We start from the raw sequence: 11119 nt of genomic DNA on the forward strand, positions 1-11119 counted from the left end.
GACTGATATCTGTACAGTGTTACAGAGAGAAGGGAATTAGACTAGTATCTGTACAGTGTTACAGAGAGAAGGGAATTAGACTAGTATCTGTACAGTGTTACAGAGAGAAGGGAATTAGACTAGTATCTGTACAGTGTTACAGAGAGAAGGGAATTAGACTAGTATCTGTACAGTGTTACAGAGAGAAGGGAATTAGACTAGTATCTGTACAGTGTTACAGAGAGAAGGGAATTAGACTAGTATCTGTACAGTGTTACAGAGAGAAGGGAATTAGACTAGTATCTGTACAGTGTTACAGAGAGAAGGGAATTAGACTGGTATCTGTACAGTGTTACAGAGAGAAGGGAATTAGACTGGTATCTGTACAGTGTTACAGAGAGAAGGGAATTAGACTGATATCTGTACAGTGTTACAGAGAGAAGGGAATTAGACTGGTATCTGTACAGTGTTACAGAGAGAAGGGAATTAGACTAGTATCTGTACAGTGTTACAGAGAGAAGGGAATTAGACTGATATCTGTACAGTGTTGCAGAGAGAAGGCAGGGGAGTGACAACAGTACTTGGTGCAAACATCCTATTACATATCTATCGTCGATTTACTGTAGTTCTGATGATTCTGACTCAATGAGCTGACAAACCCCTTCTGTGCTGTTTGATTCAATTCTTCTACCTTTTGGCAAAGCATCATTGTTGTTTCTTTCTGTGAGTGCCAAACTCACCTCACTAAACTCCGACCACACCCATGGTGCCCCTCTTGTCTGGAACCCGTCCGATTCTCCCACCTGCTGCAGGAGGAGGTATTCACCACTGGTATAGTCAATCATATACCTGTATCAGCATTCCTGGTGCCCTTGCCTTAATTCATACATTATTGTGCACCAGTCAAGCAGGTACTAGTCCAAAGCTGCCCAACAGGCACTGTAGTGCTGTTTTGCTGCATTAGAGGGTGACTGCTGGTTGGTAAAACAGGCAGTCTCAGGAGATAAGTTTTAAGTAATAATTTAATTTAAGAACTAATTTTCAATTCAAATATAGGCTCTTATTTCATTTATTAATTAACTGACCAGTCCTTTCTTTTCTTTCATTGGTGAGTAATTTTGGTCTTTAATGTCAAGATTAGAATGGTGCTGGAAAAGTACAGCAGGTCATCAGGAAGGGCTTTTGCCCAAAACGTCAATTTTTCCTGCTCCTTAGATGCTCCTTTTCCAGCACCACTGTAATCTTGACTCTGATCTCCTGCATCTGCAGTCCTCATTTTCTCCTAGTTGATTTTAACCTGACTGCAAATCCCCTTCCAAGGATGCCTACCTTGAAGAAGTTCTCCTCCTCTCTTAATAAAGATCTCAATGAGTCTCTTTCTCACTGCAACCTCCAGGTCATCTCCTCAGCCCTGAAGCTCTTCAACCACATCCTGAAACAGACTCGCTACCACAGCCACATCATCTTCCTCAGTGCCTGCCTCCGAAACCAACTGAAGGACACTGAACCACATTCAGACATTCCTGACGTCGATTTTTCCTGCTCCTTGGATGCTGCCTGACTTGTGTAGTGTAATGGAAAATTATCAATTTACTGTGAAATTAATTATCCGTTTACTGTGAAATTTAAAGAGACTGAATCAATTTCAAATCAATGCTGTACTGAGCTTTGTAAATGATGCTTTGATGAAGGTTTGCAGTTAGTTTATCTCTGTTTGAATTCTGTAAACATTCAACTCAACCTTGCGATAGACCAAATCAGCAAAAGGTGAAGAACTGTTATGTCTAGGACCAGGGGATGACAGGATAACAACTTGAGTTTCCCCAGTCTTTGCCCTTGAGAGTGTGATAAGGAACGCTATAAGGCAGGCGTCCGTGTAATTTTTCGGTACTCATTGCATTGAGGCATCTGACTTAGTGTAATGAGTCAACCTTGCAAGATTTTTTAATAAAGACCCTTGCTTTGCTCTTGCTAATTATTGAGTCAAGTCGATTTAATTTCCACGACACTGTGCTTTTCCAGCACCACTCTAACCTTGACTCTGATCTCCAGCATCTGCAATCCTCACTTTCTCCTTCTGCTCTTTAATGCCCTTTAAAGGTCTTAGGAAATTGGGAAGGGGAATGAATGACCTGAAAGTTACAGAGCACTGAAGGTCAGAGACACAGAGTGAATCTAGCAAGGAGTAGCTGAGCAGGGCAGTGGGAAAGCTTTCAATGGAGCAGCTCAACGTTACCTTCACTCAAAGAAGAGGCAGAGTTCCTGAGGTGACATCAGAATTCAAAAGTGACATGATGCATGTTGAAGCTGTTGACTGAATAAGTACATTGAGTATTTGTACTTCAATTCTTGCTTACAGTTTATAAAGTCTTTATTTTGTGGTTTATAGATTATAAGGACTACGCTCTGCTTTAATGAGCTCCAGGGAAGAAGGGCCCTCAGTTAATTGGTATTATTTGATTTTAGGAACCCTTTAAAAGTTTAATTTAAAGGGATAATTCATGGCAGGAGAGTTTAAGCCCGTGACATGGTCCTTCTGCTCCACGTGGGAATCTGGGAATATTTCCTGTCTCTAAGACCAAGATGCGTGCAAGAACTGTCTCCAGCTGCAGCCCCTGGAAGCCTGGGTTTTGGAGGATTGGATGGGGACACTGTGGAGCATCTGTAACGCTGAGGGAATAGCACAGATAGAGAGGTGGTCACACCACAGGCAGAAAGTAAATGGGTGATCAAGATGCAGAGTAAGAGGACTAGGCAGGCAATACAGGAATCCTCTGTAGCTATTCCTCTAAAAGACAGATAAACCATATTGGATACTGTTGAGGGAAATGGCCTTTAGGGGTAAAAAGCAACAACCAACTTCATGGCACCACATTTGGCTCAGCTGCATGGGAGAGGAGGCAGGGTTTGGCAATGCAATAGTGATAGGGGATTCAATTGTAAGTTGAATATATTGGACATTTCTGTGGCAAAAGCAAGACTCCAGGATGGTATATTGCCTCCCTGGTGCTAGGATCAATGATGTCTCAGAGCTGCTGTAGGACATTCTAGATGGGGTGGGTGATCCATATCAGTACCAATGACATAAATTTAAAAGGAATGAAGTTTTAAATGCCAAATATAGGGAGTTAGGAAGGGCATTGAAAAGTAGGACATCAAAAGTAGTGATCTCAGAATTATTTCCAGTGCTACGTGCTAGTCAGAATAGAATTTTCAAATAAACACATGGCTGGAAGATGGTGCAAGGGGGAGGGGTTCAGATTCCTAGGTATTGGGATTTGTTCTAGGGGAAGTGGAAACAATAAAACCTGGATGGATTACACCTGGACGACACGGGCGGCACGGTGGCACAGTGGTTAGCACTGCTGCCTCACAGCGCCAGGCAATTCCCGCCTCAGGCGACTGACTGTGTGGAGTTTGCACGTTCTCCCTGTGTCTGCGTGGGTTTCCTTCGGGTGCTCCGGTTTCCTCCCACAGTCCAAAGATGTGCAGGTCAGGTGAATTGGCCATGCTAAATTGCCCGTAGTGTTAGGTAAGGGGTAAATGTAGGAGTATGGGTGGGTTGCGCTTTGGCGGGTCAGTGTGGGCTTGTTGGGCCGAAGGGCTTGTTTCCACACTGTAATGTAATCTAAAAAAAACTACAAAGATTAAAGAGCAATATAGCACAGGAACAGTCCCGATTCCCTTTCTATTCATGTATTCGTCCAGGTGCTTCTTGAATGCTGCTTTTGTGTCTGCTCCCACCACCTCCTTAGGTACACATCACCCTTTGTGTGAAAAACTTGCCCCACACACCTCTTTTAAACTTGACCCCTCTCGCACCTCAAACCTATGTCCCCTAGTAATTGACCCCTCCAACCTAGGAAAAAGCCTCATACTTTCCACCCTATCCACGCCATTCACAATCTTATAAACTTTTACTGGGTCACTCCAAAACTTCCTGCGATCCAGTGAAAACAGACCCTGTGTATCCAACCTTCCTTCATCACTAAAATCCCCCACACCAGGCAACATCCTGGTAAACATTTTCTGTATCCTCTCCAAAGCATGCACATCCTACTGGAAGTGTGGTGACCAAAACTGTACACAATATTCCAAGTGAGGCCTAACTAAAGTTCCATAAAGCTGCAGCATAACTTGTCTGTCCTTATACTCAATGCCCCTTCCATTGAAGGCAGGCATGCCGCAGGCCTTTTTTACCACTTTATCTTCCCGCGCTGCCACCTTCCGTGATCTGTGGACCTGCACACCCAGATCTCTTTGCATATCAATACTCCTAAGGGTACTGCCATTCACTGTACAATTTCCATCTGTACTTGACCTTCCAAAATGCATCACCTCACATTTGTCCGGATTAACCTCCACCTGCATATGCCTCCAGCTGATCTGTATCCTGCTGTATCCTTTGATAATTCTCCTCACTATCCGCAACTGTACCAATCTTTGTATCATCCACATACTTACTAATCAGACCAGCTACATTTTCTTCTAAATCATTCATATAAATCATGAACAGCAGAGGTCCCAGCACTGATCCCAGTGGAAAACCACTAATCACAGCCCTCCATTCCGAAAAGCATCCTTCCACCGTTACCCTCTGTCTCCTATGACTAAGCCAGTTCTGTATCCATTTTGCCATCTCACCCCTGATACCATGAGACTTCACCTTTTGTACCAGTCTGCCATGAGAGGCCTTGTCAAAGGCTTTACTGTAGTCCATGTAGACAACATCAACTGCTTTTCCCTCTATCATCTTCATCACCTCTTAAAAAAAACTTGGTCAAGTTAGTGAGGCATGACCTGGGCAGGACCAGGACTGATGTCCTCAGGTAAGTATTTCCTGTGACTGGGGTGGTTTTAAACTAGAATAGCAGGAAGGTAGGAACCTAAGCAGGGTTACAAGGAAAAGAGAAACGAGGACAGCAATAAAAGAGAAAACAGTGAAATGCAAAAACAGTAGACAAGGTTATTAGGGCACAAAACAAAATGGGCAACAGCACAAAGAAAAGTTAGGATGACTAAAAATGCCAAAAAGGTAATGCATAAAGGCTTTGTATCTAAATGCATGAAGTATTTGGTAGAAGGTCTATGAACCCATGGTGCAAACCGAAGAAAATGGAAATGATTTTGTAGCCATTATGGAGACATGGTTACAAGGAAAACAGAACTGGGAATTTAACATCAGGGATATTTAACCTTTATTGAAAGACAGGAGGGATGGAAAACGTGGTAGGGTAGCAATGTTAGTAAGAGATTAAATGAGGACAGTTGTACGAGATGATCTTGGTTTGGATGATGTACAGTCCATTCAGGTGGAGGTAAATAACAGCAAAGGAAAGCCAACATTAGGTATAGATCCTCCCCCCCACCAAGATAAAAAGCCACACTGTAGGAAAGGGTATAAATCAGGACATAATAGGAGCATGTAAAATAAACAGAGCAATAATTATGGGTGATTTTAATATTCCTGTTGATTGGATCAATCAAGTTGAAAAGGGTAGCTACAGCAGTACATTTAGGGATAGTTTCCCTATCACAGAGCCAACCAGATGTCACAGACCAACCAGAGGTATCCCCGATCTGGTAATGAGTATAAGGAGGTATAATAAATGACTTCAAAGTCAAAATCTCCTGGGAAGTAGTGATTACATTTATGAAAGTTTATTTAAAGGCTACATGATGTAAGGATGTTATGCTTCAGTTATAAAAGCCATTGAGGCATACCTTGAATACTATATGTAGTGCTGATGTCCTTATTTAAGGAAAGATGTAAGTGAATTGGAAGTGGCTCAGAGGAGGTTTACTAGATTGACATCTGGAATGTGGTGGGTTGTCTTGGGGGGGTTGGTTGGACAGACTGGGCTTGATTTCACTGGAGTTTGGAAGATTGAGATGTGACTTGATTGAAGTGTACAAAATCCTGAATAGCCCTGCTAGGTGGATGAGGGAAGGATGTTTTCTCTGGTAGGGCAGTTTAGAACTAAGGGGAACTATTCTATAATGAGAGGTTGGCATTTTAGGACAGAGAATGAAGCAATTTTTTTCTCTGTCTCAGAAAGTTATGTGGCTTTGAAACTCTGTGTCTCAGAAGGTACTGGAGATGGGGTTGTTGGATATTTTTGACAGAGTTGGAAGTATTCTGTAAAGCAGCGGAGTCATGGGTCAACACAGCGAGATAGGAATGTGCAGTTTGGAACTCAAACAGATAAGTCACCATCTTACTGAATAATGGACCACGCTTGAAGGGTCAAATAGTCTCTGTTTGCTTCTATTTTGGATGAATCCGTTCAGATGGGAATTGAAATTTCTGTGCTAGTAGCCTGACCTTATTGTGAAGTGTATGGTGCTGGAAAAGCACAGCAGGTCAGGCAGCATCCAAGGAGCAGGAGAGTAGGCATTTCGGGCAAAGACCGTTCATCAGGAATGAGGCTGGGAGCCTAGGGGGTGGAGAGATAAATGGGAGGGGCGTGGGGCTGTTCCTCCAGCCATCAGGTGGTAAGGGAGTGGCGATGTAGGAGGCCCAGGACCTGCATGTCCTTGGCAGAGTAGGAGGGGGAGTTGACCTTTGTACCACTGACCTTAAACTGAATTGAATTAGCTTTATAAATATGGCTTCAGGAGCAGGCCAGGGACTAAGAATTCTGCAGCAAATAATTCACTTCCTGACTCCCCAAAGCCAGTCCAACATCCAGAAGGCATAAGTCAGGACTGTAATGTAATAAATAATGCTTGGATGGGTACAACTCCAATAGCACTCAAGAAGCTCAAAACCATCCATGAAGCAACTGGCATGATCAGCATTACATTCACTATTTCTAAGATTCATTCCCTTTGCCCCTGACATTCAGTAGCAGCAGTGCGAACCTTTACAAGTGCATTGCAAAATTCACCAAAACACCTTACACAGAATCTCTACCATCTCAAAGGACAAGAAGATCAGATGACGGGGAACACCACCATGTGACGTTCCTCTCCATGCCTCTCATCATCACTCGGAACTATATCGCTGTTACTTCAGTGTCACTGGGTCAAAATCCTGGAAGTCTAACTCCAAATAGCATTGTTGGTGTATGGACGCCACAGGTAGCGCAGTGTTTCACAAAGGCAGCTTACTACACATTCTTCAGAGCAAGTAGAGATGGACAATAAACATTGGTCTCCCACATCCTGTTCATGAATACTTTTTTTTTTAAAAATACAGACCTCCAGAGTCCCAATCTCCCACCTTTCTCTCCATAGCTCCATAATTCTTTTCTGTTCAGATAATGATAGAATTCTCTATTTGAAACACCAATTTTATCTGCTTAGATCAGATCCTTCAGAAGGGGAGATTATGGCTGAGATGGTATGTCAATGGACGAATATTCTAATGGTCTGGTGATATGGGATCAAATGTCCAGTCAGCAACCAAATTACATTTAAATTAATGCATCTGGAATTGGAAACTCATCTCAATCATGAAAATCATGCAACTATTATCAATTATCATCCAGATCCATGTGGTTCACTAATGTTGTTTAGGGAAGGAATCTGCCATCCTTATCTGGTCTGGCCTACATATGACTCCAGACCCACAGCAAAATGGTTGACTCTTGATTGTCCTCTGAAATAGCCCAGAAAGTCACTTAAAGCCCAGAAGGACAATTGGGTGACAGAGTTCACCTTACCAATGTCATCCACATCACACGAAAGATCCTGATCTTTGCCACTTTTTGTATGAGAGGCTTTTCCATCTTGAATTAATGCCCCCTCTGCTTTTTGGTTCTTCCACTATTGACAACAGTTTAACTCAAGCTACTCTATTCACACACCCTCATAGTTCGAGGTAGAGACAGATTAGAGTGCGAACACAGAATACAGAGCTGAAAGACCAGATTTGCCCAGAGCCTAAAACTCAGGGCTTGAATCTCAGAACTTAGTTCCTATCACCCAATACCTGAGGCTTCTAGATTGCCCCCCGAAACCACTACTGAAGTACCTATACATTAGAGCCCCAGAACTTGAAGCCCAGAGATAGGAGAAACCAGATCGCAAACCAACATCCAGTGCCAAGGATCCTGCATTCGGCGACCTACCTGTGAGGAGTTGAAGAACATCTCATAATGCATTTGGATCTGCCAAAGGATTCCAGACACCTCAGAGTAGGGCATCGCCATGAAAATCACATAATGGACCCCAAACAACGGCATCAGTACAAGTGTGGACTTCAGCAGTTTCCTTTCGGAGAAACAAAACCAATTGAAAGACAGAGTGAGTAGCAGAATGGCAGAATGAGCTGTAGCTAACTGGAAGCTACAGCTCCAACATCAATGTACAGAGTTCACAATACAGAGTCCAAAGCCAATCACTGAACACTATTCCAACAAGTTTCTGCATGTGTCAGGGTGTGTGTATGTGTGTGTCAGGGTGGTGACAGCTGCCCTGAAATGCAAATAATGCACTCTGTCAATCAGTACCTGGGTGAAATCTCAAGTTGCCTTCAGTTCTATGTGAACATCCTCCTGCTCTAAAAGGTACTACAACTGGTTCCATGTTTTAGGCTTAGGGCTTGGGAAACATTCAGAGAGCACTCAGGTATCATATAAGACCATCCAAAACAGAATTTCGTTCAGAAGATTTGGTGTATTATTAAAATGGGATGCCATAGAGAATGGAAAGGCTCTGGTAACACTGATTGTAAGACAGCACATCATAGAGTCAGAGAGGTGTACATCACGGACACAGACCCTTCAGTCCAACTTATCCATGCCAACCAGGTATCCTAAATTAATTTAGTGTCACTTGCCAGCTCTTGGCCCATGTCCTTCTAAACCTTTCCTATTCACGTACCCATCCAGATTAGATTAGATTACTTACAGTGTGGGAATAGGCCCTTCGGCCCAACAAGTCCACACCAACCCTCCGAAGAGCAACCCACCCAGACCCATTCCCCTACATTTACCCCTTCACCTAACACGACGGGCAATTTAGCATGGCCAATTCACCTAACCTGCACATTTTTTGGACTGTGGGAGGAAACCGGAGCACCCGGAGGAAACCCACGCAGACACGGGGAGAATGTGCAAACTCCACACAGAGAATTGCTGTGAGGCAGCAGTGCTAACCACTGTGCCATCGTACCGCCCCTTTTAATGGTGTAATTGTACCAGCCTCCACCAATTCCTCTGGCAGTTCATTCCATACATACACTACTCTTTCCATGAAAGCGTTGCCCCTTAAGTCCTTTTTAAATTTTTTTCCCCTCTCACCCTCTCGTTCTGGACTTGCCCCACCCAGGCAAGACAACTTGTCTATTTACCCTATCCATGCCCCTCATGATGTTATAAGCCTCTGTAAGGTCACCCCTCAGTCTCTGACCCTCCAGGAAAAACAGCCCCAGTCTATTCAGCCTCTCCCTGTAGCTCAAACCCTCCAACCCTGGCAACATTCTTGTAAATCTTTTCTGAACTCTTTCAAGTTTCACAACACCCTTCCTACAAGAGGGAGACCAGAATTGCACACAATATTCCAAAAGTGGCCTAACCAATGTCCTGTACAGACGCAACATGACCTCCCAACTCCTGCACCCAATGCTCTGACCAGTAAAGGAAAGCATACCAAACACCTTCTACACGACCCTGTCTACCTGAGACTCTACTTTCAAGGAGGTCTGAACCTGCACTCCAAGGTCTCTTTGTTCAGCAGCACTCCCCAGCACCTTATCATTAAATGTATAAGTCCTGCCCTGACTTGCCTTTCCAAAATGCAGCACCTCACATCTATCTAAATTAAACCTCATCTGCCACTCCTCTCTGAAAACTGTTTCCTACGGAAATATGCCTTTTATGTTGATTAATCTGGATGCCAATGGACAAGAGAGATTTTCAAAAATCACCTTTCCAGTCTAACATTTGTATCACTCAGCTGTTCTTCGGCATGCTTCACTTTAACTTATGTCTCACCTGTAAGGACATCTTCAGTCCAAAACCCCTGGTGTAATAAAGCTGGTTACCCATTACCTGGTACTTCCAAATGACTCCAAACTTTCCTGACCCAGCCTATTCCTTTCACTTTATTCTCTTTTTTAATTTATCCCCAACTTCATTGACAGCCATCAGAACTTCAGATTCATCAGGACTACTGCTTCTTGTTCTGTTAAGAGGCTACCTTATAATTCTTATGTCATTGTGTAATCCATGGCTTCTGCTTTGTTGTCAGTCAAGGTGACTGTTCTGAGAGCAACCTCTTGCAGTACTGGAGGATTTTTCTGTGGTTTGTGATCTTTTCTGAGTTGAGTCTTTTCCAGACCCACTAAAAGTACTGACAGTTTACTCTCTAATCTTTACCCTCTAATCCATGGTCCATGCTTCTTGGTCATCATTTGGAATATTCAACCAATGTTTAAACATATTACTTACCTGAATGTCCCACAATTGTTACATCCCTCCACTCACTAGAATTCGCTTTGTTATCCATCATTGTCAACTGGGCTTTAAATCTGATAGTTCTGTCCCATGTGCCAGGATTACCCACATCATGGTGGCTCAGTGGTTAGCACTGCTGCCTCACAGTGCCAGGAACCTGGGTTCGATTCCTTGGGCGACTGTCTGAGTGGAATTTGCACATACTCCCAGTGTCTGTGTGAGATTCTTCCAGGTGCTCTGGCTTCCTCCCACAATCCAAAAATGTGCAGGTCAGGTGCATTGGCCATGCTACATTGCCCATAGTGTGAGGTGCATTAGTCAGGATAAATATATAGGGTAGGGGACTAGGTTTGGATGGGTTACTCTTCGGAGGGTCAGTGTGGAGGCTGAAGGGCCTGTTTCCATACTGTAGGGAATCAAATCTAATCTAAAAAATTAGAGACCAAAAAAAGCTACAGATGCTACAATCCAAAACAGACAGGCAGCGGCTGGAAGAGCACAGCAAGCCAGGCAGCATCAGGAGGTGGAGACATCAACATTTCGAGTGTAACCCCTCTTCAGGATTCACTTTACCTGTGTTACCATTATCCAACTCTTGATCTACAATATCCATTTCTCACAGTTTTCATCCAAAAACACATGAGCAAGGAATAGGAGGATAGAGTAGATGAATGCATGGCTGAGGAGCTGGTGTACGGGAGAAGGATTCACATTTTTGGATCATTGGAATCTCTTTT

The 11119-nt window shown here is 43.5% G+C and overlaps 1 protein-coding gene across 3 annotated transcripts in view; it reads right to left on the bottom strand.

Annotated features, from left to right (window-relative positions):
* The window catches only part of LOC122540036 (parathyroid hormone/parathyroid hormone-related peptide receptor-like), a 114520-nt gene that overhangs the window by 21091 nt on the left and 82310 nt on the right, over positions 1-11119 (bottom strand). For all 3 annotated transcript variants that reach the window (XM_043675359.1, XM_043675356.1, XM_043675357.1), the window contains exon 12: positions 8055-8196. In XM_043675359.1, coding sequence (XP_043531294.1) covers positions 8055-8196 — 142 coding nt within the window. The remainder of the gene's footprint in view (positions 1-8054; positions 8197-11119) is intronic.

The sequence above is a fragment of the Chiloscyllium plagiosum genome, chromosome 33, assembly GCF_004010195.1.
Source record: "Chiloscyllium plagiosum isolate BGI_BamShark_2017 chromosome 33, ASM401019v2, whole genome shotgun sequence".
NCBI lineage: Eukaryota > Metazoa > Chordata > Chondrichthyes > Orectolobiformes > Hemiscylliidae > Chiloscyllium > Chiloscyllium plagiosum.